This window comes from Staurois parvus, unplaced genomic scaffold (genome assembly GCF_062004578.1).
Source record: "Staurois parvus isolate SC_StPar_1 unplaced genomic scaffold, SC_StPar_1.0 ptg000535l, whole genome shotgun sequence".
NCBI classification, from domain to species: domain Eukaryota; kingdom Metazoa; phylum Chordata; class Amphibia; order Anura; family Ranidae; genus Staurois; species Staurois parvus.
In genome coordinates, this window is record NW_028318331.1 from 1,010,049 (window position 1) to 1,037,925 (window position 27,877).

At 40.5% G+C, this 27,877-nt stretch overlaps 1 protein-coding gene and 1 pseudogene across 1 annotated transcript in view; one reads left to right on the top strand and one right to left on the bottom strand.

Moving 5' to 3' along the window:
* Positions 1 to 5,024: 5,024 nt before the first annotated feature.
* On the top strand, positions 5,025 to 5,202 carry LOC149451505 (U2 spliceosomal RNA; annotated as a pseudogene).
* Positions 5,203 to 11,889: 6,687 nt separating this feature from the next.
* PPIL2 (peptidylprolyl isomerase like 2) overlaps positions 11,890 to 27,877 on the bottom strand; it is a 93,150-nt gene continuing 77,162 nt past the window's right edge. The window contains exons 11-20 of the mRNA XM_089690604.1: positions 27,693 to 27,768; positions 25,776 to 25,882; positions 22,887 to 22,976; positions 22,747 to 22,780; positions 22,540 to 22,657; positions 22,375 to 22,431; positions 22,221 to 22,293; positions 20,748 to 20,810; positions 16,099 to 16,232; positions 11,890 to 13,705 (exon numbers count right to left, since the gene is read on the bottom strand). Coding sequence (XP_089546730.1) covers positions 13,615 to 13,705; positions 16,099 to 16,232; positions 20,748 to 20,810; positions 22,221 to 22,293; positions 22,375 to 22,431; positions 22,540 to 22,657; positions 22,747 to 22,780; positions 22,887 to 22,976; positions 25,776 to 25,882; positions 27,693 to 27,768 — 843 coding nt within the window. The 3' untranslated portion in view covers positions 11,890 to 13,614. The remainder of the gene's footprint in view (positions 13,706 to 16,098; positions 16,233 to 20,747; positions 20,811 to 22,220; positions 22,294 to 22,374; positions 22,432 to 22,539; positions 22,658 to 22,746; positions 22,781 to 22,886; positions 22,977 to 25,775; positions 25,883 to 27,692; positions 27,769 to 27,877) is intronic.

The window sequence follows — 27,877 nt, forward strand, 5'->3', positions numbered from 1 at the left end:
TACTTGCCCAGCGGACCTTTTAATCCGGCCCGCGGAGCTAGGCTCCCACTAGGCTCCTCTCAGAGTCCGCTCTGAAGACCGGTGTAGCATGAAAATCTGTCTCCTATGAGGATCTGTCCCCCTCGACGTATCTGCGCATGTGCTGGAGATCGCTGATCGGCTGCTAATGCCTGAATCTGGCACATGCGCAGATACGTCGAGGGGGACAGATCCTCATAGGAGACAGATTTTCATGCTACACCGGAACGGCGCGGGAACACGGCGAGAGGAACGCGCGGAGCAAAGGTAAGTGAATTGACACAGGGGGGACTTGGGGACTTAATATGGGGGATGAACTAATATGGGGAATGAATTACTATAGGGGGGATGAATTACTATGGGGGATGAATTACTATATGGGGGATGAATTACTATGGGGGATGATTTACTATGGGGGATGAATTACTATATGGGGGATGAATTACTATATGGGGGATGAATTACCATGGGGGATGAATTACTATATGGGGGATGAATTACTATGCTTACTATGGGGGAATATTACTATACTTACTATGGATGACACATACACATCATTCATCTACTCTTGGTCCGGCCCCCGGGTCCAATATATGAACCCATTGCGGCCCTCAAGTCAAAAAGTTTGCCCACCCCTGGTATAGACCAACATTTAACAAATTTCCTCTGAATGGGGAACAGTTCAAAGACACATGCAGGTTGGGTTCAGGACCCTTCAGGGTGGTTCCAATCAACATAGTGGAAAACCCCAAAAAGCAAGTGTAGTGGAAGGGTCTTTACAACTGTAGAAATTCTAAAAGACCCAAGGCTAGACACAGTAGGCTGATCCTGCAGATGCAGAGTAGTACATAATGCAGCAATAATTGTCCGGAATCATCCCTTAAACATCTGAAGAAATGACAGGCGACTGTGGCTCCTCAATTTCATCAGAAAGACTGTCGGGACACTGCGATCAGTAGCCCAGGCTCTACTAGGGGTTGACTCTGGAGGGGCACAGGAGTGTGCTTATAACCCCTGTGACCAGCATCCATGAGGAACTGGGTGAATTCGGCCACAAAATCTTGTGTGAATTTAGTAGGGTCCCTTGATGTCAGAGGACATGAACTCACCTGAAAAGGATCGCCAGTGAGACAGACCCTATAACCATGGAGTAACAGGGGCAGGGGTCAAGGCAATTGTTGGGCAACCAAGGTCTGAAAGCCAGACGTGGCCATGGTCATTGTGGATGGGCCGTGGGAAGGGACCAAAGATCAGAATTCAACAAGCAAAGCAGGAGCATCAGTGTGACAATGCTTCTGGATTGGGATCCAGAAATACAACCTCCTCAAAAAGTCTGCAAATATTTTCCTGACCTGTGATACTGGAAATCAAGAAATTAACAGTGGAAGAATGGAAAAAGCCAGAGAAAAGGCTCAGCTTGCAAAATAGATTCAGTAAGCTCTATCCAATGCAAGTGGCAGACACAGGTTTTTGGGAATCTCTACCGAGAGTGTATGCAGCCCTCCAGCGTTTGGCCTGTCATATCTCCCTACCGTTAGAAAAGTTTAGTCAAGGAAAGGAAAATTATGGTAAGTATCTGCAAAAAATTTCCATATTCTTGGGATACAGCTTAAAGTGATTCTGAGACACTGGGTTATCTGACACTGGCAAACAAAGTTGGAAGATAGCCTAGTATTACCCTTCCTAATTTCAGCATGCTCCAGTTTTGTGGAAAAGCAAAAAGCAGTACTAGGAGTAAATCATAAGAACATAACATAGGGGTGGAACCAGTGTCCCTTAATTAACTCAAAGAAAAGTGTTTTTCTGTGAGTCAAAAAATCTGCTTTCTTAAAGTGATTGCAAAGGCAAAAATGTTATTTTAAAAAAAATAATAAATAGGTCATACTTACCTGCTCTATGCAGTGGTTTTGCACAGAGCAGCCTTGATCCTCCTGTTTTGTCTCTCCAATCTAAGCATTGAAAGTGTGATCTCTGTAACTTACAGTTGTGATGAGATAGCAATAACTCCAATCTTAGTTGAATAACACAGGCAGTGACTCGATCCAGACGACACCTTGTAGATCTTTTGAAGTTTATTCCATAAACTGAGAGAATCTTACAACAATGAACATTGGATAGGTCAAAAGATCATAATGTGATCTATTTCCATAAGACATGAGGCTTCAAGCTGGAGTGCATTACTGGAAAATGAACAAAGGGGTGGAGCTATCTATACAGCATGAACTAAACCAAAGAAAAGGGAGGAGCAGAGCAAAATACAAAGAACACTTAAAGGCATATGACAATCATGTGAAACATGACACTCCTCTTCTAGGATCCCCTGCCACTGCTCCTGGCCCCTCCCCCCTGCCGAGTGCCCAAATAGAAAGTCGCTTGCTACTTGCTCGCTCCTGAGCCAGCTGTGTGTGTCCATTGATATAGAATGCATTAAGGTAAAAAACCTTCTGCTTAGATCAGGGTGAATTGTTCCCACAGAGTCACTACTATAGTATCTACTGTGATAACTAGAGGATTTTCGGTCCTTGAGTCAAACTTGCTCAATTTGTTGGTGAACCTGATAGCCAGGAGTCCATACGTCAACGACTGAGGAAGTCCGCTTACCAAATTTCCATGCCCAGAAAATGTGTGGTGTACAGGGCTGTTACATGCAGATCTGCTCAAGTTAGAATCTGGTTGGTTTCTCTCTGAGCTGTGAGACTTCTGGTTCCTCCCTGATGGTTGAACTAAACCACTGCTGTGACATTGTCCTACTGAACCTTGGTCAGCTGATGTTGCAGCCAAGAGGGATAGCTGGATTATTCTGAGCACTAGAATGTTGCTTGGGAGATGAGCTTTCACCAGAAACTAAGTCCTTTGTACTGAGAGAATTTCCAGGACTCCTCCCCAGCCTGTTGGGAAAATAATTCCTCCCCCTGGCCTAGAAGGTTCTTATGGTGGATGGTAGAATGACTCTAAGTCTGGATTGTGAGCCACCAGACCAGGACTAGCTGCCTGGTTTTGGGGGTAAGGAAAATGTGAAAATCCAGGGAATGTGTCTTCTTATACTCTGTCAGAATGTTGAGTTGCAAAGGTCTGGAGTGGAAATTGGCATAGGGAATTTCATTAAATATGGCCACCAATAAGCCTGGAACCCTCATTAATAAGCAGAAGGTTTTTGGCTCCCAGATTGTACAGTCCGTAGGAGGAAGTAGCACCTCCTGAACGCCTGCCAGCCACTACTATACCGCCCTCTGAAAAGTGTTCCACCTCTCATCTCTTTTCAGGGGGCACTAAGCATTACAGCCTGTCTGAAAGAGCCCTAATCATCAAACAAATTAGTTTGCTTCTCTCTGAGTAGACAAGACATCGATTCTTCTAGCTAAAAACAAGAGCATACTGGCTGGGGTGGGGATAAGCGGTTACACTATGCTTTGTTACAGCTTTGTTTGCCAGTGTCTCGTATCCTGAAGGCAGCAGCAAAATGCGATTCCTCAGAATTACTTTAGCCTGTGTCCCTTAATGAACGATTAAGAATATTCACTGCATTACCATTCTTGAATAGTTTCACATATTAAACTAAGCCCTTCACATTTTATATAACAGTGGGATTAATACAGTTGACACTGATAGAATGGATCATGTGGTAAATTATCATGCCCATCAAAGCCTAAAACCCCCTGCATACTTTGTCACGAGACATAGCACACCGACTCCCATTCAGGAATGTGTACAGAAAAATATAACTTTTTCTGCATTGTAAAGCTGTTGCATGTGTTAAAGAGGACCTATTTGTAAAATTTTAGAAGCATGCATAATAACCATTGCTGAGGTCACCATATACAGCAACAGTATAACTTAAATGATTAATTTTGTCATTAAAGTTGTGATAAATACATTCTTGCATTAGGGTATAAAACACCCGGCCCTATTTTGCACCCCGAAAAAACACTAACCTGCGGGTCCACGTCCACCACAGCTGGGTCCTCAAGGTCTGCACTGCCATCATGATCTGAGTTTCAGAGGCAAGTATTGAGGGCAGCGGAGCCACTTAGTCAAATTGCAGGGAGGAGGAGCAGGGGCATGGTACCGCACATTTAGTCCTCCTGCACACTGGATGTTTTTACAGCTGTTTTTTTTTTTTTGGCTTGTCATTTTTTTTCTACATATCAAAAGTCAGGGAAAAGGGAATTGGGAAACGCTGGGGAAATCACGCACAGTGTCTGAAAGTAGAGGTGCCACCAGAATGTCTGGAAGGGTGCTACCTAATCAATAGTCAAAAAACAAAAGAGGGGAAGAAAAAAGGCTGCACACCTAAAAGGCTACCCTCAAAGGAATTTTATTATGCACCATAGACAGTTATAAGCCATTGGAGACATGACAATCCTGCATGACAGAGAACCCTACCCCCCAGAGATATCAAGAGGGGACACTCAAGAATGGACCGAGGATAGAAATGGTCCACTGGGACTGCCTAACCCAACCCTCCAACCCTCAACACAACCCACCCCACCAGCCCTTTCAACCCCCCAATACCCCCACAAGAAACCCCTCCCTTAGATGGTGGACCCTCCCATCCCGCCACCCCCCTCACAAGGGAGAGAGGGGAGCTGAGAGAGATAATACCAGCCCACTGACACCCCCAACACCCACTAGATGGAATATAAGCCTGCTACACACATCGGGGGCTCCTAGATGTGCCAACCACACAAATAATAGACACAGCTAAACGACAGACAAATACATAAACATGGGCCGTTTTGCAAGGCTTGAATCTGAGGATTGGCAGCCATCCATGGGAGTGCATGCAGATTTTTTGCTGGACTTGGAGGTTCCACCGCTATTTCAGCCTTCATCATTACAGGACTCAGGAGTCCAATCGGACTGTAAGTACTAGTGATTTTGTGATACTACCTTAGTCATATCAGCTGTGCAGATCACAGGCTGGACTGGTCATACACATTCATGTCGCTGATTTATTCCTTCAGTTTCTTCTATTACACAGGCTGGCTACCGTGTACTATAGTACTATCGCTTCTCGGCCTTTTGGCTAAGATCAAGTGTAGTATCTGTTCTTATCAGTGTCCAGTAGGGGTGCTCCACCATCATTCTAGCTTTGCGGGGATGATTGGTTGTATAGTACCCCTGCTGGTATGATGGGGGTCCTGATGGTTAGTACAGGCTGGAACAGAAACCGAGGCACCCACAGGCTGCTGGGGCCCGGGAGTAATTCCCCCTGGAAAACCGGAGGGGCCCAGCTCCTCCTGGTTTGAACGGATCTACCTTGTCTGGCCAGGGGCCAGGGAGGCAGAAAGTCCACGAACCAGTGCCCCGAGTGGTCGCCTCAGGGGTGCTCTTAGTAACACTTGGGTGTGGGACCCCAACGTGTGAAAAGGCACATGGTCACTGTGTTCAAACACTTTTCTTGCACTGCGCCTTTTAGGGCTGGGCCTTTTGGCTAAGTCCTGGGCAATTTTTGCTACAGGCCTCAGGGCCTGGCCAGTGCACAATTTGCACGGCCACTTTATTTATTTAATTTATTTTCTCCCACGTTTGTCACTTTTGTGTGTGTTTTCTTTCTCACAGGATGGTAGGGTGTGGGTCCTCAGGCCTACCCTGAAGTCTAGGGGGAGGATGTGTGGCCTTTTGGTTCCTTCCTCCCCCGTCCCTAGGGGTTTTTTCTCTTCGGGAGAGCCCCCTTACCAAGTACTTGGTGGCTGGCTTCGGCTGGCCACAAGGAACGGGGTCCGCCAGGCCTTTTGGCTAGGCGGACCACATGGGAACCTTGTCCCTGTCAGGAGCTTTGTGCCCCGGGGGATCAGGGTAGAGGTCCATCCCCTTCGGGGGAAGGACAAAGCACACCCCTAAGTGCACTTTTTTGTGTGGCGTTTTGCACTTGCACGTTTTTTGTGAACACTTACGGGTTTTTCGCACATTCGCGGACTTAAAAAAAAAAAAAAAAAACTGGACTCCCAATTACCAGCTGACCATTCTCACTCCATGGTTGTCATACCTTCTTTGGCTATTAGCCAATCGATTTCAGCTGGCTGCACTAGCGTCATCTACTTTCTCACAGCTTTTCAATGAATTACCTTTCATTGCCTCATCTTCATAATTGCCTTTATTCATCTGGCTCTGGTCACACAAGAGGTCATTTATACCACGTCTTGAATGGACTTTGAGGCTCTTGCCCTGTACAGTTACTTTATACCTTGTTATCCTCTCTGGCCAGCGGCCATGGCCATACTGGCCTCTTTTGATTGCCATATATACGAATTCTACATGTTTATGCATTTATCTGTGTCGTTTAGCTGTGTCTATTATTTGTGTGGTTGGCACATCTAGGAGCCCCCGGTGTGTAGTAAGCTCATATTCCATCTAGTGGGTGTTGGGGGTGTCAGTGGGGTGGTGTTATCTCCCTCAGCTCCTCTCTCTCCCTTGTGAGGGGGGTGGCAGGACGAGAGGGTCCTCCATCTAGGGGAGGGGTTTCTTGTGGGGGTAATTGGGGGGTTGAAAGGGATGGTGGGGTGGGTTGTCAGGAGTTGGGGGGTTTGATTAGGTAGTCCCAGTGCACAATTTCTATCCTCGGTCCATTTTTGAGGGTCCCCTCTTGATATCTCTGGGCGGGGGGTAGGGTCCTCTGTCATACAGGATTGTCATGTCTCCAATGGATTATAACTGTTTATGGTGCATAATAAAATTCCTTTGAGGTTAGCCTTTTAGGTATGCAAATGTTGTTTCTTCTCCTCTTGTTTTTTGATTTTTTTTTTTTCTACAGCCAGTAAACTCCCCAGCATGTTATCCTATGTGTTCATACACACATAGGTTTTAATCAGCGTTTTTTGGCAGGAGCGTTTCAAGAAGAGTTTTTAACTGTAAAAATGCTCTAACGCTGATGAAAGTGGAAGACCGCTGATAAAAGCTGAAAAACACAAAAAAAAAGTGACTATCCGGCATTTATGAACGTTTGTTGTGGCTGTAGATTTTGTGAGAATATAACTTTGCTAAAAAAAGCTAATGCAAAAAAGCTAAAAAAAATTAAAAAATACCCTTATGTTTTTATTGCAGCTTTCTACAGCTAATGCTACTGGCGTTTTTATAACGTCCAGTGTGCATGAGGCCTTAGGAGCATGCAGGGGTGTCTTCTTGGCAGCTGGTTAGATAAGGAAACGCCCACAAATAGGCAGTGTGGGGCAGTGACTTGGGGACTGTGCTGAGCTACAGTAGATAAACAATTTTTAGGTAGAACCATCTCCTAAAGTAGGGGTAGGCAACCTTTTGATTATGCTGCACCTTCACAACTCAGATCACCCCAATTACCTCACATATTGGGCCACAACAATTCCGTCACACCTCAGATCAGACTCAATTTCTGCATTATCACAACTCAGATCACCCAAATTCCTGCACCTTCACACCTCTGATCAGTCCCAATTACTGCACCTCTAAATTAGTAGTTCACAATAGCTGGTTAATTACCTGTCAAAAATGAGAGCGGGCAGCTTGTGGTGTCCAACTCAACACCAGGACTGGATCCAGCCTGTATGATGTGGGGGTTCAATAAAAAAAATGTCAAGAGGGCAGAGGATAAGTCAGAAGTTTGTAAGGAATTGTATAGAGGCCATTATTTTTAGGGTAGTGTACAGGGGTCAACAGGGCAGAGGAAAGAGGGTCATTAGGGCAGTGTACAGAGTTTAGCAAGGCAGGGGACAACAGTCAGCATGGCAGAGGATGGGGTCACTGCTGGCAGGGCACTCATCAGAGCTCCCCCTCCCCACACTGCACACAGCTGAGCTTGGATTCTTTTACAGACACAACCTCAATCTGTACAGTGTGTAGCTGGCTGTTGCAGCTGTGCTGCCTTTCTGATCTGAGAATTTCACAGGTCAGAACTGCAACAGCGAGCTACATACTGTGCAGATGGTGTTGGGGTCTGTAAAAGAATTCTATCTCAGCTTTGTGCTAGTGGAAAGGAAAAGCTTTGCTGCATGTACTGTGTCCAAGCTGAGTTCAGTGGGAGCATGGGAGGAGGAGCTTACTGACCTGGGCACATCATCCATGGGGGGTTTTGCACAGCTCCCCCTACCACTCAATACCGATTCAATCAGCTAAATTCAGGTAAGCAGAGTGAGGTGGCCTGGAAATGAGATGAGAAATAACCAGCCATGCTCCCTCTAGTGTCGGCTTTGCCGATTTGTGGGAGGCTGCACTGGGTGCCAGAAATCTTTTTATCTGAAACAATGACAGCTCTGATATAAAGATTACCTGCTACCTGTGATGCCCTGTTTGAGCTGGGTAGAACTGACCCAAGTTTAAGCAAGCTAAAGACTTGTTAGCATAAGTACTATGACCAATTTATGTGGCAATAGGCACTTGCACGTGTAACACTTACAGTACAAATTCCTTATCTAGCACTAAACTTAAAACAATAGAATGCAGGACAGGCCTGACTTGTTTTAAAATTACTCTGGACAACTGTAAAGCCATCCTGATGACCTCTATTGACAGGCAAGTGGACCTCCGCTAACTCCTTGTAATTCCAAGCCTGGCTTTCTGTGAGCCTTGATTGGGTTTATGGTGGAGAGTGGTAGGATATTGGTGATTCTGAGGCCAGATAGTTTTGCCGTTTACAGCTTGTAAAATAAGTATTAAACACGTCACCATTTTTTTCTGTAAATGAATAATGGTGCTATTGACATGAAATTTTCACATCAGTAAAAACCCATGCATACAAAGCAACCAAAACAAAGTTCAGATATTAAGTTATGTGCAATGAAATAGAATGACACAGGGAAAAAGTACTGAACACATGAAGAAAGGGAGGTGCAAAAAGTCATGGAAAGCCAAGACACCAGCTGAAATCTATCAGCAATTAGAAAGCAATCCTGGCCCTTGTCAGTGCAAATTAATATCAGCTGGTTCAGGCTCAACTGATGGCATACAAAAAGGTGCCTCATTACTAAGGTGCGACACAAAAAACATCTCATGATGGGTAGAAGCAAAGAGCTCTCTCAAGACCTTTGCAACCTTATTGCTGCAAAACATACTGATGGCATTGGTAACTGTATGATTTCAAAACTTCTGAATGTTCCAGTGAGCACTGTTGGGGCCATAATCCGGAAGTGGAAAGAATATCATTCCACCATAAACTAGCCATGACCATGTGCTCCCTGCAAGATTTCTGATAGAGGAGTGAAAAGAATTTTCAGAAGAGCTGTCCAAGAGCCAAGGACCACTTGTGGAGAGCTTCAAAAAGACCTAGAATTAGCAGGTACAATTGTTTCAAAGAAAACAATAAGCAATGCACTCAACTGCCATGGCCTGTATGCACGCTCACCATGCAAGACTCCATTGCTGAAGAAAAAGCATGTTCAAGCTAGTTTAAAGTTTGCTACACAACATTAAGACAACCTGTGAAATACTAGGAGAGTATAGTCTGGTCAGATGAGACCAAAATTTAACTCTTTGGATGTCATAATACACACCATGTTTGGAGGTCAAATGGCACTGCACATCACCCCAAGACCACCATAACAACAGTGAGGGTTGGAGGTGGGAACATCATGGTATGAGGTGGTTTTTCAGAATACTGTACTGACAAACTTCATATCATTGAAGGAAGGATGAATGGAAAAATGTAAGACATTCTTGATAAAAATCTGCTGCCATCTACCAGGATGATGAAGATGAAACAAGGGTGGACATTTTAGCAAGACAATGATCCCAAACACAGCCAAGGAAACTCTCAATTGGTTTCCAAGAAAGACAATAAAGCTGCTAGAATGGCCCAGCCAATTACCTGACTTGAATCCAATAGAAAATCTATGGAAAGAACTAAAGATCAGAGTTCACAGAAGAGGCCCTCGGAACCTTCATGATTTGAATTTGACTTGTTTGTGGAAGAATGGGCCAAAATCACGTCTGAGCAATGCATGTGACTAGTTTCTCTATACGGGAGGTGTCTTGAAGCTGTCATCATCAACAAAGGATTTTGTAGGAAGTATTAGTTTAATTTTTAATACAAATATAGATTCCATGATGTGTGACACACAAAATTGAGACTACAATATTTTTATTCTTTATGTTCTCTGCTTTCAGGAAATATATAAAGTTTTAACAAGCTCTTTAGTAACATTTGCAAGCCAATAATGTGCTTTTAAACGTGCATGAAAAATGGAAAACTGCTTCAGGCAACAGCTAAATGCAGTTGAAACGGATATATAACAACTGCATTACCTGACTAAAGTAGGATCGAAATTCAGCCAGTTCAGCTGGGAGTAGCTGAATTTCGATCCATGTGAATCCGCTTCTGCTTGACAGATGTCAATCTAAAGATTGACTTCTGTTGAAAGGGAATGTTAGAAATTTTTTCTCGATGATTCAGCCACCGTAAAAGTGTATAATGACAGCAAAGAGTCCCCACTGTGAGAGTACAATGTCTCAGCAGAAAGGATTTCTCTCTCCACTACTATTGAGAGGTTGGAGGAACCCATTCTTTTTTTTCGCTCAACCCTCTGGCTAAAACCCCCCCCAAAAAATATAAAAAAACAGCCCTCTATGGCCAGCATATGGCTTCATAGTTTCATTCAGCCAGTCCTGAAATTTACATATCAAGGTTGATTACTTCACTTTTCTTTCTTAAACTTTGCTTTTGTACAACATACACAAACTGGAGACCAGCTGCTGGCCAAGTTTATTGTTAGTTGAATCCAAAGAGTACATTAGCTTTCACTTTTATCCAGTCAAAACAAGTTTATTAAAATGGAGAAGGAATGGAACGGTCAGTGGCTCTGCTGTAGAGATGATATCTCACTGCTTATCCAGGTGACAATACTGCACCACTGGAACTGAAAGCAAACTTTTTCAGGAACATAATGGCAGTAAATCATTTTTTTTTTAGTAGAATGGATGCTAGAACATCAGAATGCATTGTTGCCTATATATCTGCTGAAGATTTTTCTAACGTCCTGTCTTAGTGAAATCGTCAAAGAAAGGAACTGAAATGAAATTTCCCTTTCGACTACATTTAAAAAAAAACTCACAGAGGTTCTATACCTCCCTACTCCATCCAAACCAAACAATATCTTAAATGAAGGTACACTTTAATCATCATGTGTATGTTCATCAACGTTCATAGTCCAAACAAAAATTGTTTGCGTGTTTAATAAATCTTTAAACAAACATTGCTCATATGCAGTGAGACAGGCATTTAAGCAGTCCATATTGAAAACACAATTCTTCCTATATTTGGGCAACTTTGTGCTGCCTAAATAGATGACTGAAAGAAAAAGTCTGGCCAAAACTGATATCATGTCAGCAAGCTGAATCATCTGCTGGCTTTGAATGCATCTAAGGAACCCTGGTGAGAAGATCAATTTTGGATAGACTTTGTTTAGTCAAGTGAAATTTATCTTTATGTTATGCATAGCAGAAAGAAAAAAGAAATCACCACTGCAAAATAGAAATAAATAAATATATATATATATATATATATATATATATATATATATATATATATATATGGAAAAAAATAAACAAATACACCATTTCTATGACAAACAAGGTCAAGGAGTTCTGTCCTTAGCAGATGCCATAAGTCATTCACTTGCCGTAAGTGCTTCAATTACCATCTATGAGTCATGTGATGACGTACAAGGCTATCTGCAATACTAACAGTAATGTAATCAAGGTAATGGTTTATTGTACAACTGGCTAACTATTAAGTTATGGATGCTATGTAATACAAAGAGTGAAAGGACTGCAAGTGAGGCTTGTTTTTATTTGTATCAATACCTTAAGATAATAAAAAAAAAAAAAAACAGGAAGGACGATGTGTCCACATATCAGCTTTAAAATCACAGTATACTTCACAAAACAAGACACTATAGAATATGATTCATCAATAAAAAATGCTATTTTTATTGATTTGGAATAACATAATGTACAGATGTCTTGCACAACAGTCAGAAAACAAGGCAATATCTTTTCTCCTTTGTCATTCAGTAAATAGCCCAGCATAAACCGTATAAGTTATAGACATCACCATCATGGAGTTTGGCAATGTTTCTCTGCATACTGCAAATAATCAAAATAGCTAGGTGGAAAAATTACAAATGCTGTTATTTTGGCCATGTAAGGACATTTATTCCAACAATTAAACTGTATAAAGTGAGCCTTGTGAAATACAAAACAAAACAAAAAAAAGAGGATGTGCACAAAAAGAAATTAGTTCCTATATCAACATTTAAACCAGAAAACAGACATTTTGCATTATTGATTTGCTTAGCTGATGTATTTTATATTCAGAGTAAAAAGGTGTTTAAATGTTACACAGGCACTTAAAGTGCATCTGACTAAGCCCAATGGAGCGTGATGACATACCCAGCACCTCCAAGTTTAGGAGGGGAGCAGGTGACTTTCTCACCCTTCTTGACACATTGTTGCTTGGGTAACTAGACGTGTTAAATGAGGGAGAATGTTCTTCCTATGGAATCTCCAACTACAGTGACTTGAAGCTTACACAGCTTATTCCCTTTCCTGCTGCAGGTGAAATGGACACCAGAAAAGCAAAAGGAAGGCAAGGCAAGTATGAGACACTGCAGAGAAATAAGCGAGTACTGCTGTTACTGGGGCCTGATTTTTGCTGACTCTGTGGCTAAGCCCTGCCAACTGCCATCCTTCTGTCCAATGATAGTGTACTTACTAGCCAAGAATGGAGTCTAACTAGAAAGGGCGATGACATACGTAGGGAATTATGTTTGGACAGCATGTATTACAATACAAACACTCATTCATAAGTCTTCAACTCTTTCCAGACAACAAGCAAATCCCAAAAAGATTTGCTAATCTACACAGACTATGCCGAAAACAATCTACTGCACTTACTTACTTTAGAGTTTAGACAACTTTCCCATTGCCTGAGCTCTTTTTTTCCCTTTCTAATCAGGATTGCAGCCTCTTGCCAGTCATTTTGTGCGACCTCCATGTATGTGTGTGACATTTCTTGTAAACTGTAAAAGCACAATTTATCTGTGAATGATCAGACATGTGTCTAGACTTCAGAGTCTTCATGAGTAGATCTCAAAATCCCTGGTTTGCAGGTTTTAGGGATTAATCCCCCAGAATACTGGCAATTTGAGGACTTTATACACAGCAGTGTGCTGGTGTATTCAAGTACTGCCTGAATATAAAAAAAACTTGTTGAACACAGATGTACAACAAAATCAATTTAAAAAATAGAAATATTACAGATTTATGTCTCCTGAGAAGAGAACAAAACGCTGCCACTTAATACAAAATAAAGAAATACAACACAATGTTCTACAGGTCATAAAGCCTTTACGGCACATGTCAACCATAGTAAAAGGAACACAACATCATTTAACTTTTTGTATTTCAAGCTAAAATACTTTATCTCCACCATTAAATAATCAATGTGATTTATATGGCGAAGAAGATAGGGTATTGTTGCTACGTATTCAATAATATCTTCTCACTAAAGATATTTAACAAATAAATGCATTGGTAGTACAAGTATCAATATATGATTTATGACATTTGAGCCTGATATACACAAATGACCTAAAAGTCTATAATCCAGTGTAAAGTCTCCCTAAATGTCTACCAAGAACTAAAGTCTCCAAACCCTCGAGTGACTTTTTCTTTTTTACTAGTAGAGGGGCCACTGTCATCACCGTCAGCAGAACGTTTCCTATTGACAAAAAGCAAACAGAATTATAAGAACACAAGGATTTCTAATGCTTGAAAGAAAAAAAAAATCTGGACAATGTTTAAAAGTATTATTTGGCTTTGACACGTCCACATGACATCACATCCTTCGAGCCAGCACTGATACCTGGTTCTCAAATTATACTGACAAATTGTATGCTTCCAATTTTATGTTGTTCTACTGGCTATTTGTTAATTGCATGCTCACAAAAAAAAAAAAAAAAAAAGAAAAACGCTTAATAATGGTAAAATGCATAGCAATCTACAGGAAACAAGAAGAAATGGGCTAACCCAATGAGCTATATTTTCTCTGCAAGGAATGTTTAGGTTACTCAAATGCTGGGTAGGTTGCTCACAGTGGACTGACATTGCTCTGGATCTGAAATGTTCACACCGCTGTTGTATCAAATCTGTTTTTAATTGTTTGTATATACACCTTGTATGCTAAATTTTTTTTTTAAAAAAGCAAGCAAACCTTTTGCTCTCTACACCTAGATTGCTGGCTAACTTGTATATACAGGTGTCCAGACAGAAAAACACAGGAAGTGACAGATATCTCAGTTTATCTTTACCATGTTTAATAAATAAGGCAGTGCAAATAACATACATTATGTGCAGGCTCCAGAAACCCCATAGTAACTAGTCAGATTTCAGTGTATTGCTGTCAAATGAGGAAAAAAGGTCAAATTTGACTAGTTGCTATGAAGTAGTACACTTTGCTCTTTTCTGTTTAAACCATGCAAAGCGCAAGGAAACTAAGAGGAAACATCTAATATTAGTTATTTCAGTTATAAAGACAGACATTTCTTCTCAGGAAAGACTTGCATACAGGTCATCATTTCAATTGGATGCTGCTGGTTTCAATCACACATTTAATAATATGTTAGTATATCATATAAGTTGCCTGCCACAGACACATCTACCCTAACTCCCTCCGGAGTAAGCTGTCCGCCTTATCTGACATTAGAACCAAAACAATGGATTCAGGTGCTGTGCAAACCCCAAAGAAACCAGGCAGAGCAATGAACTGGATCCCCCCCCCCCCCCGGCCACTAAAACTTACCATTGCCACACTTCCCTGCAACTCCATCAGAGTCAATAACTCTTGTGTAAACATTGACACCATTTGACATGGTGCATACACAAGGTTTTGACTACCAGCTACGACAGGGTAGCTTGGGAAAAATTCCTTCAAGAGTTCAACTCGTCACTTTACCCTGAATAGAAATATAGATATAGTTGTGCTCAAAATAATAGCAGTGTGTTGAAAAAAGTGAATAAAGCTCAAAATCCTTCTAATAGCTTTTATTTCCATACACACAAATGCATTGGGAACACTACACATTCTATTCCAAATCAAAACATGAAGAAAAATATATCAAATTTGTGTTGTTCCTCTAAAACAATTGAAGAAAAGTCAATATTAGACTGTTCAAAAAAATAGCAGTGTTTGTATTCTTCTTTACAAACTCAAACATTCACTATATAAACTGAAAAATGTTTGAAGATTTTGCTTTCCTTTGAATCACTTAATTAATATTTAGTTGTATAAGCACTGTTTCTGAGAACTGCTGTACATCTGTGTTGCATGGAGTCAACCAACTTCTGGCACCTGTGAACAAGTATTCCAGCCCAGGATGATTGGACTACATTCCACAGTTCTTCTCTATTTCTTGGTTTTGCCTCAGAAACTGCATTTTTGATGTCACCCCACAAGTTTTCTATTGGATTAAGATCCGGGGATTGGGCTGGCCACTTCATAACGTCAATCTTGTTGGTCTGGAACCAAGATGTTGCACGTTTACTGGAGTGTTTGGGGCGTCGTCTTGTTGGAACACCCATTTCATCTGTTTTCCCCTCTCCAATCAACTTTTTAATCAAGGTACGCTGTTCTTCTGAACAATGTCTGGAACGACCCATTTTCCTCAGAATTTCAGAGAGAAATACACTGTAACCAGCATGTACAACGTTTGCTGCCTTCCTTCCTTAAATAAGGGCAATAATTGCCACCTGTTTTTCAAAGAATGAATGACCTCACTAATAGAACTCCACACTGCTATTATTTTGAACATGCCCCTTTCAATTACTGATTCAATTACACAGAATCAGCAGCATGCATGTCATGACTGTTGGGTCTGTTGGATTTCTATTACTTTACTACATCTGCTAGTAAATTATTTGCCATGTAGAAATATTATTTCTACCAAAAACAGTGATTGATCAGGTTAGTGATGTCTGACTGCTATTATTTTGAACACAACTATATATATATATATACACACACACACAAACACACACACACATGCAATATGTAATTAATAAATCTCTTATTGATCATATTTGTTTTTTCCAGGTGCCATTCTAAAAGGTACTTACGCTGCTGCCATATTGATATATTTTCCAACACCAGATCGGTACGTTTTAGGCTCCTGTTTTTGCTCTTTTTTTGGCACTACAGGTTCCTTTAATTGCTCTTCCTCTTTCTTGGCTCTCTCTCTTTCTAATGCCACCTATAAAAGGTTCAAATATTTCACAGATTAGTCAGAAGTCGTACTTGAAATTCCACCAAAATGAATGCACCTATTCTGCTATATCAGCTGAGCAAGATCACTTTCCAAATGCACTACACTTATAACTGCCAAAAATAGGTGAAATCTACAGCCCAAAAGAAAGAGATGGAGTAAAACTAAGTCACATGATCTTACAGATAATATATATATCTAAAAAAAAAAACAAAAAAAAAACAGGGTTAACAGTTTGGCACACACAGAGCATAATGAAACTCTTGTTTCAGTGGGAACCGAAGATGACTCATACTGACCTATAGTCATTTTCTGATTATGGCAATACTGAATTAACCAAAATTACTATAAACAAATCTCTGCAAATATTACATTGCAATTTAAAGAGTAATGCAAGATGTACAAACCCAATTCATCCGTCCTACATTGGTTCTCACAGGTTTTTATATAAACATGCAGACTATGATTGCCTATACTTACTGAAGAATGGGAAAAGTTTATGTGACAGGAGTATGGAGAAGTAGCCACTAGCTTACCTCTAGGGCCCTGGTGCCCAACCTGTGGCCTGAGGGCTGCATGCGGCACTTTTTGTGTGACTCTCAATGCACCTGAAGAAACTATGTTTCCTTATTGCCCTGTTATATTTAGTGATTTCTAGCAGCCAGATGTAATATGTCTCCAGTCTGTGACTGTCTCCTGAAGGATATCCCCAGTCTCCATCAACTCCTATAGCATGTTCGCAGTCTCTGACAGTCTCCTGCAACATGTCCACAATCTCTGGCATATCTTAAATCATGCACGCAATCTTAGACCATCTGTTGTATCATGTCCGCAATCTTAGACCATCTCATGTACTATGTCCACAGTCACTGATGATCTATTCCGTCCCCATGTTGCCCCCACAGCTGCAGAGCAGGCACAGGCTCAGCCAATCCTAGGCTACTGAGACACCCCCCACCTCTTACATATGTGTAACTGAGGGGCAGGAAAGCCTCCAAAATAGCTTGGGGGTAGTTTGGGCTCTTGTCCAAGCACCACTGAGTTTAGTGTGCGCTTCCACACTGTCCCTACCATTCAATCCATCCATGGCGCTTGCAGATAATATCGTGATAGGGCCAGCAGGATCAGCGCCAGAACATGTAGCTCTGCAATGGCAGCTTCCCTGCTCCACTTTGCATAAGAAAAGAAGTTCTGTGCCTTCCTGACCCCCAAGTACTATGCCCTCCTGACCTTCCTGCATCATGGCCTCCAGACCTTCCTGCACAGGGCCCTCCTGACCCCCTGTCCTCTGCCCTGCTAACCTCTGATCTGCTCACCCCTGTCCTTTGCCCTACGGATCCCTATATACTACTCTTCATACTGCTGTACAATTCTCTTCAACCACTGACCTTTGTACACTTCCCTACATCCTACTGGTCTCAGCACACTGCCCTATATACTACTTACACTGGCCAGAAATCAGAGCAGATAGCCAGCCCTGAAACCAGTCAAAAAAAATGCAGTACCAGATGTTTTGCTTTCATGATGAACTCCAGCATCAGCCTTGTGGAGGTGATCAATTACTCCCCAGAAATGAAAAAAATTGTGAGTGAATGTGAATGCAGTTTCACACTAAAGCTAAAATTAGGCTAAAGTTTATAAATTCTACAATGACATTAGCTTTATAAGATATTACTAAGTCTTCTTCATGCTGTCTTTAATTTTTATTGGGAGCTTGCTAGTTAATTTCTTTATAAAAGAAAAAAAAAAAAAGGCATCACACCCTGGTGATCTTTGATCCCTTCCATGTTATCCAGGTAGATCTCCACTTCTCAAAAGGTTGCCTACCCCTGATCTATTGCATCATGCCAATAATCTTTGGTTATATCCTGTTGTGTGTATGCTGTCTCAGATAAAGACTATTCATTGAATTTGGTCATGTTGGGAGCCGCACATGAGGCACCCATATAAAGAAAGTTGACCATCACTGCTCTAGGGAAAAAAAAGAAATGTAAAGAACATACATATTTTCAAAAATGGCCAACAACTACCTCTTTTGAAATAAACAAGGTTTGTCAGTGGTGGCCATTCAAGCAAAATCAGAATGAGCTGACAAATGATTTAATTATATAGCTAGCTGCAGAACCATATGCCTCAGATAATGCTTCCTGCAAAAGAGTGTTTCCATCCCAGTTCAGCAAATATCCAGCTGCTGTAGATACTTTGAAGGAGCTATAGTGAGGTCAATGAATGGGTTTTAGCATTTAAAGTGTTAGGCTAGATTCACCTGTCTGCAGTGTATGACTGCAAGCATGTTCATATGCATTATGACACACCTTAATGTGCTTTGTGATGAGGCGGCTGATTCATTTTTAATGGACTGCCAATGCATCAGAATGGATATATTAATGGAAAATGGTACTGCAATGCACCATATTTTATGGTAACTTGTGGTAAGGTGTACGTTACTGCAACACAAATATGTTAAGAAGGCTTTAATGTTAAAAAGAAAACCCACACATGTTTGACATGTCTATTCATGACCACCTTTTTAAATTCAAATTTAAAATGCCCTTGCCATGAGAACACTAATTAAACATGCAGCAGAGAGAACTGCACAGCTCTGTGTGTCTGTAGTTCTCAAATCCCCAATCTAGTTTTTCCCAGACTACATTTAGCAGCGTCAGTATGTTGTCATTAAATGTGACACATACGGACGCTGCTAAGCTTGGTCTGGCCATTTCAGCTTCAAAAAACTCTGGTCTCAAAAGGGTTATAATATAACTGCTAATGTGCCACTTATCTAGCACCATGGGTATGCAAAGGCTCTTTGAACCCCTAACTTGTGTTAGGTTAGTAAATAGTTAATAATAAAACATACACACAAATGTACACTATATTGCTAAAAGTATTGGGACACCCCTCTAAATCATTGGATTCAGGTGTTCCAATCACCTCCATGGCCACAGGTGTATAACATCAAGCACCTAGGCAAGCAGACTGCTTCTACAAACATTTGTGAAAGAATGGGTCACTCTCAAGTGTGGTACCGTGATAGGTTGCCACCTGTGCAATAAGTCCATCTGTGCACTTTCCTTGCTACTAAATATTCCATGGTCAACTGTTAGTGGTATTCTAACAAAGTGGAATCAACTGGGAACAACAGCAACTCAGCCACGAAGTGGTAGGCCATGTAAAATGACAGAGCGGGGTCAGTGCATGCTAAGGCAATCACACTTCCCTGTCTGGCAATCTGATGGACGTGTCTGGGTTTGGTGGTTGCCAGAATGGTACTTACCTGACTGCATTGTGCCAAGTGTAAAGTTTGGTGGAGGGGGGATTATGGTGTGGGGTTGTTTTTCAGGGGTTGGGCTTGGCCCCTTAGTTCCAGTGAAGGGAGCTCTTAAAGTGGTTGTAAACTTAAAGAACACAAATCAATCTAATCGTACAGTTGAATAGATTTTACAAACATTTCCATAGACACACTCCTAAACCTTGTGGACTCCCAGAAGAGATGAAGCTGTTATTGCTGCAAAGGATGGACAAACTCAATGTCGTCATGGAGGAGTGGAAGAGGACTCCAGTGGCAGTCTGTGAAGCTCCGGTGAACTCCATGCCCAAGAGGGTTAAGACTGTGCTGGAAAATAATAGTGGCCACACAAAATACTGACACTTTGGGCCCAATTTGGACATTTTCACTTAGGGGTGTACTCACTTTTGTTGCCAGCGGTTTAGACATTAATGGCTGTGTGTTGAGATATATAGATATATATATATATATACACACACACACACACACACGCACACACACACACACACACAATCTCACAGAAGTGAGTACACCCCTCACATTTTTGTAAATATTTTATTATATCTTTTCATGTGATAACACTGAAGAAATTACACTTTGCTACAATGTAAAGTAGTGAGCGTACAGCTTGTATAACAGTGTAAATTTGCTGTCCCCTCAAAATAACTCAATGCCCGTTCCTGAATTTTTTTCTTTTTTTTTGCACATTTGTCACACTTAAATGATTCAGATCATCAGTCAAATTTTAATATTACACATAGATAACACACGTAAATGCAGTTTTTAAATGATGATTTCCTAAAGGGAAAAAAGCTATCCAAACCTGCTTGGCCCTATGTGAAAAAGTAATTGCCCCAAAACCTAATAAGAGGTTGTTCCACCCTTGGCGGCAACGACTGCAATCAAGTGTTTGCAATAACTGCCAAGGAGTCTTTCACATCACTGTGGAGGAACTTTGGCCCACATTTCTTTTCAGAATTGTTTTAGTTCAGCCACAATGGAGTGTTTTTGAGCATGAACGGCCTGTTTAAGGTCATGCCACAGCATCTCAGTCGGATTTAAGTCCGGACTTTAACTAGGCTTTGACAAGGTATTGATTTTATTTTCACTTAAAAGGTCCTTTAAGTTTCTAGGCAGGGTTTAGTATGGAAAAAGAAATACCTAGGAAAGAACCCATTAAGTTATATATTATGTGATTGGCAAAGGATACTTACCTGTGCATCAGCCTCCTCATATGGATCTACAAAGACAGTGGCACTTTCTATCCGGATTTCCTCCTGGGGGGTGAACAGAATAAAAAGACACTACTTTATCACTTTTGAAGACCTGGTTCTTCCTAAGCCAAACTATTTCACAGCTAAAATATATTTTATCAGATATCACCAGTAGCTTTTTTTTCCCCCAAAAGACATTTCTAATTTCTACTACAGCAGCTCAAGTGGCATAGTCTTGTAGACAATAATAAAAGGAACATTAAAGAAAAGAGGAGATATTACTCCAAAACAGATATTTTTAGTTGACCTGGGCACACTGATGTCTTTTTTTCAACCTTCTAAACTATGTAACAGTTTAGGGTAAACTGGAATTTAGGGTACGTTTTATTAAACAGAAAGAAAACCCAACACATTTTTGGCAATAGGAGTGTGAACTCTTCCAAAATATTAACATCAGTAGTGCTGTTGTAAATTCTACTACTTCTCTCTCCAGGGGGTTGGCGCATACAGAACTGCTTTTGAAAGAATTAAATGTGACCTAAAAGAACTGCATGTGACATTAGGTTTCACACATAAGTGGAGAAGAATTAAAACCTCTGTTGCATTAGACTTATTTTATATAGTAACATATGATACAGATTTTGTGTGAATCAAAGTGCCTTTTTAGATGGGAAGAATTCGAACCCTTTGATTTAACCAATATCTAGTGCTGTTACATGTACTTTAATTCAGGATGTCAGTATTGTAGGTTTATTCATAACAAAATATGCATAAAAAGGAGCATTCCAAAAACATAATAAGAACTGTCCTATATAAACAAGTTAAAGTGTTACTAAACCCACAACAGTAAAATCAGTCTGTATATGCAGTACAGCATGCTTGTTATAGTCACTGTGGAACCTAAGGAACCTGCATTGTGTAAAAAGGTTGTTTGATACTTTCTTCTCTGCCCCTCTTCTTGTTAAAATGACCACCTGATAAAGACTGAACCTGTGGTCAAATGCACATGCTCAGTTTGGTTAAGAGGTTTTTTTTTTTCTTGGGAAGGTGCATGTGATCAGCACAGGGCCAATCTGCATTGTCCAGGCAGAGGGTCAGAGGTTTCACATCCTCCTAGAGCAGAAAGAAAACTCCTCATACAAGCTTTACCCAGTGCTCTGCTGAAATCACAAGACTGCTCTAACTGCTGATGAGAAAAGGTATTTAGCAGTTTATATTTACTAAAATAATAGCACTTCCATGTTGTGTGTACTGTGGGAGACCAGGTATAGTGAATGCAGGCTCCTGGGTTTAGTATCACTTTAATTTTTAAAGGTTTCTGTGGTTTCCAGTGGTGAACCTCATATAATATAACACAAGAAACCACACAGATGTTAATGGGCTCATACATCCTTGTGTTATTCCTTTCACCCTGTATTACCAAACATTCTTCAAATTAGGCACACTAAGAAATGGATGGAGACAAATATTTACCTTTGGTCGATCAGTCTTGGGATCAGTGTCAACATTTTCCATTGCAGTCAATGTATCAAACCCTCCAACAACTCTGCAGTTATGTACAGAACAATAGCGTAAATATAGACCTATATAGCAGACCAAATATACATACAGCAATCTGTGTACTTACCGTCCAAAAACTGTGTGTTTATTGTCTAGATAAGTACATGAGCGAAAGGTAATGAAGCTGCAATGCAAAAGTTAAATATATTAAAAATCTAGTCCTTTTAAACCACATTAATCCAAAACACAATACAGAACAAAGAATAGCATGGGCATTTATTCAAATACTTACAATTGAGACTTGTTACTGTTCGGCCCAGAATTTGCCATACTGAGAACTCCCCTGCCTGTATGAGACAAGTTTGGCTTAATCTCATCTTTAAAAGGCTTTCCCCAATATGACTCTCCACCTGAGGAAGACACAAACCACAGAGTTCTATGCACAAGAAAAGTGAACAAGGCACAAAGCCAAATAGTCAATAAAGAGGGTTCATCCTACCTGTTCCTGTGCCTGTGGGGTCTCCTCCTTGTATCTACAATAATAAAAACGTTAAAAAAAAAAAAAAACACCCCCCCAAAAAAACAAAACAATTTGATTTGCGATATACTAATGAAAAGTGCAAGCAGTATTGTACTTACCACAAAATTTCGAATAGACCGGTGGAAGATTGTTCCATCATAGTAATTTTTTTTGCAGAGCTTGATAAAATTCTCACAGGTCTTTGGTATCTGAAAGAAGAGATGGATTAGTTAAACTAAAGATACTCAGCAGGTATTCCACAATTATATTTGATGTATATGGTAACCAAAGTTCAGATAATACTTTTCTAGCAAAGGTTAAAGAAATAAAGCTATCTACAAAAATTGAATTTTTAATTAGTACAGCTTTTTTTTTTTTTTTTAATTGTATGTAGTATTAGGAGTCTAAAGCTAGTGCCACTTTACGTAAAGAGACCATATTACTGAGCCACTCATTTCTATGAATGACATTTGCCTACATTTGTGTAGACATCCAAAGTCCTGAAACTGCTGTTACACAATGCTACTATACTGTACTTCCCTTTTCCCTGGCAGCTTCACAAAAAATGTAGGGAGGTGAGGTAGGGGAGGAGAAGCTGGGCCAGCACAGAGAGTAAACAGCCACTCACAGAAGAGAAATGGCTATGACGTGCATACAGTGAGAGGGCTGTGCTAGCGAACTTATTACTCTTCCTGGAGAAGTCAAATGTTTTAGGAAGATCCCATAACAGGATGATCGGCGTAGCGATGTGCAATACCATTGCACAAGACAGGTAAGTATAACATGTTTGTTATAAAAAAAAAACAAAAAAAAAACAAACAAAAAAAACCCTGATCCTTTACAATCACTTTAACCAAATTATAACATGGCAGCACTCTCTAGCAGTTTCCTGAAACTTAGGGCAACAATAGCCTATAAACAGTAAATGGTTTTCTAGCAACGTGCCAGTAATCTTTACAGAGGACGACTGGTAACTTTTGGCATGGTAGGCAAATGCAGCACAGTGGCTTCTCCAAGGTAGGGCAAGATTGGTGGCAATGGTGAATGGTGGGTGTTGTCTTAAAGAACATGGTTTATTGTAGGGTTGGCGAGGGTTAGGTAGAAAGGCTAGTGTTGTGGTAACCTAGGGTTTAAGAAGGGTTGTAAAGCACGGGAAAGGAAACAGAAAACAATCCCTACATGCTTTCATTAATAAATATTTTCAGTGAATATACGGTTCGTACTGCAATGTTTACCTAAAAAGAAAATGTGACTTTCACATTTTAAAGGTGCTGATATATACAAGATGGTGGTCTCATGTATAAGGACAAATCGCTAAGATTACTATCAGGCTTTTGTTTGCTTCTCCACAGGGGTAACTCCACTGTTACGAATCTCTACACTTATATTCTAAACCAAAAAAAAAAAAAAAAAAAATGTACTCTGCAACAGTATTCATTCTATATTTTGCTACATTATGCTTGAAGTTTCTATAGTTCTCCATCAATGGTCACATTTTCCTTGCCCCCATATATCACCATTTGAAACCATATAATGCTGTGTCTCAGTGAACATTACAAAGTGATACTGAAAAAATAAACATACATACTACCCTCCATGCTGCAGCATTGGTCTGATGCTGCAGCTGTTCCCCCATGGGCTCTAAGACCAAGAACCAAGTTATCACATGACCAATAATTGTTCCATTCTTGGTCTGCTCCGAGTAAAGAGTGGTGACTGTTAGTCACCACTCTTTATTCTGCCTCCCCAGCACTCACAGGAGCGCTGGGCTTTGGAGGGGTGGGTGCAGCTGATTCAGGCATCTGGGTGGATCCTGGACATTGTCGGGATCCTTCCAGAGCCTGGAGCAGCTCTGAAGTCAGCCAACAACGGATTTTAGCCTTCTGGTTTTGGGTGACAGGAGAACTCAAGTAAGTGCACTCCTGTGACCCACATAAGTATGGACAAAAAAAGGTTTGGCCATACTTCTATTTTAACTGTAGATGGTTGTAGACTGACCTTCACTTTACTGGGAGAAATGTGAGCACAAACTATTTCAAAATCATGTACAGAAGTAATTTTCAAAACTGAATGCTTGCCGGATATGTAGGGCTATCAGGTGTCATCTCACTTTTTAGTCATTTGAATATTTACTAATATTTTCTGCTAACACTAGCACTGCAATGAGAACAAAAGAAAAAAAAAAAAAACCCTGTCTGAACTTATTTTTCACATACTGGTGGTGCTCTCTCAGTATCCTGACATTTTGTGTATCCGTATTTGGACTTTCCTGGGAAGGCTGCTCAGTCATGAGAGATTACTATTCTCTAGGGTTACAGAATTTTCACATTTTCTGGCTGCATACAATATTCTACATGTGTATGTCAAATTGGCAAGGGACCAGGAAATATATTTTACATTTTGCTTTAAACTAAGTAAAATTTAATACAGGCAAAATAAGCAAATATGAGTAACTGGAAACAGTTGGCATAACACATTTATAGATGAACAGATATGAATTCTCAGCTGATATCCCATCATTTTTCAGGTCACATAAAATGGGTCACAACTTCTTTAAATATTTAGCACTTTATATTTCTCTCTCGACCACCTCCCCTTCAGTTAGTAGCTAGAAAGACACACCCGGATCTCTGTTTCCACAGTAACAAAAAGGGAAAAAAAAAATCTGGCAGCTGATAAGGTGTTGCTATGGCAGCTACCCAGTCTCTTACTCAAGAATTAAAAGGTAAAAAAAGCATTATTTTATAGTAAATCCTTTAATGTTTCAGCTTATGTTTTCATTTATAATTATCTTGCATTCTTATCAGTGTTTCAACAATCAGAACATCAGTCATGAAAGTGTACAAAATGTAAAAATGGAACATACTGATACTTATCTTAGACTAGACATATCCATCCGCCCACATAATGAATCATACCAAGAGATTAACAATTATCATGCACATATCCGTATGTGTTGCCTCACTGCATTACAGTAGTGTAACTACTTGATGCTATAAATCACTCGCCTTGTCACAGTACAGCTCCAGGTTAAGGTCTCCTTTGTTAGTGTGCAGGCGAACATAGCCCTTCTTCTTCACATACTGGTAACGTACAGTGTCTTCAGCAATGGCCGCTGCATTATAAAAGGGGCAGTGGTGTTAGACAAAACAGTAAAGGTAGTGGAGTCACTTACCCTTGAAATCTGTGCTATTTGGATAGAGTTATGGTGGTCAACAAGGTTCTAACTTAAACCAGAACTAAACTATATCTGAGCACCACAAACAATTTCATTCATTTTTAATGTTCAAAAGCAAACTCATCCACCCATATCTCCGTGCTTTATTTTGCTGTGAAATCACTCTGAAAAACAAAAACCCTAGTATTTCTGGCCATGACCATCTTGAGCAAGGGTAGGTGATTCATGTAGCATTTACTTCCTAGAATCCATCTGCCCTTAGTTCAGGCATGCAGTCAGGAGAGTGTGCCTAACCGAGAAAACCTCTCCTCCCCTCCTGAAGACTCCTGGGATGTATGACATCATTTTGCCTTGTCCTCGAAAACCAGATGTAAAAATAAATAAATAAATCTGCTAACAGCATAAGGACTACCAAAAGCCAATGTTGATTGAGAGAGAATTCAGTTCCACTTTAAGCTGGCCATAGATGACTTTCGAAAAAAAAAAAACAAATGGATTCCCCCATCCACACAAAAAAGGTGGATGGGAGAATCCTCCCCAATGTGCTACTGTGTTTTGACAGCAGGGTCTCAAGACGGAAGGAGTTGATCATTAGATTGAATGGGAATGGCTATATATGGATCAAAATTTGCCCAGTCCCCGTTGAACCATTCAAATTTTGATCCATCTACAACCAGATGTAAATAAAAAAAAAAAAAAAAAAAAAAAAGGAGAGACCTTTTATAACAGAAATGTCTCACTAAAGTAGACATAACATGAAAAAACAATGCAATTGATGAGATGTAAATGAAGCCAATTTTAAAATAAATTTAAATCCTGCTTACTGAAAGTTTAATTTTGTATTAATCAGTCAATCATGTTATTATGTCTGCATGCTGCGGAATTTGCACATATGACAGGTAGTTCTTGTGGCAGCAGGTCGATGTTCTCCTCTCATCACTCCCTGTCACAATTTTTTAAAAATGCAGCATTGCAGGGCTTCGCCCACCCAGTCGCATCATTAACTCTTAGCGTTCTATGAATGGGAACAGTACAACTACCATCAGCTATTGCAGATGACGGCTTGTAGTTCTCAGTGAACTACCATGGCGCTGGTGAGCACTCTAGTAGTTCATTGATGCTTCCTGTCATTCAGTATCTGCCTGCCTGTACAAGATATGGGCAGACAGCTACACTGACTGTCTGCAGGAGCCTGAGATTACACCCACTGATCATGCGTGCAATGCTTTACAGGCTCCTAAAATAAATAAATAAAAAGCACTTTTGTACCTGCAAAAAGATGTGCATTTATTATTATTTTTTTTAAGTGAACTTATCCTTTGACTCCTTTTCCACTTCACACACATGCAGTACTGAATCCTACTGTCTGGGTGGGCTCTTGTGAGCTGTAGGAATTAAGAGCGCCCCTACATGGGCTAAAAGGGTGTCCTGAAAATTCCTCTAATCAGCAGCTGCTGGAGACTAAAGTTGTAGGAGTCCTGTGAGGACATCACAATGGTAAAAAGTATGAAAGCCAACTTAATAGAAAAAGGTCAGTGAAAAATGGTTTGAAAAACTGTTAGAAGTATACAGCAAGTTTTAGGTTTGGCTGAAATTTTATTGTAAAAGGTTAACAGGTCGTAACAAAATACACTATAATAAATAAGGCATAATGAGTGGCATGAGTTCCAGTTATAATCTGAGACCAGGACAGCTTGATTACAAATGGATTAAAACACTAATCAGTGAAAAAAGGAGAGGATCTTACCAGCCTCATGGGTAGTTTCAGGAGTCATGGCTGTGGAGGTGAAAGATGCACTGACAGCTCCTGTAGAATAATGCGCCTGCCATAAAGAATACACAGATCTGGTTATAACAGAACTATGGTCCAATTAAATTAAAGAACCTATAACAATATGTAAGAAGATTATATAACTTCCTTATACCCTACCT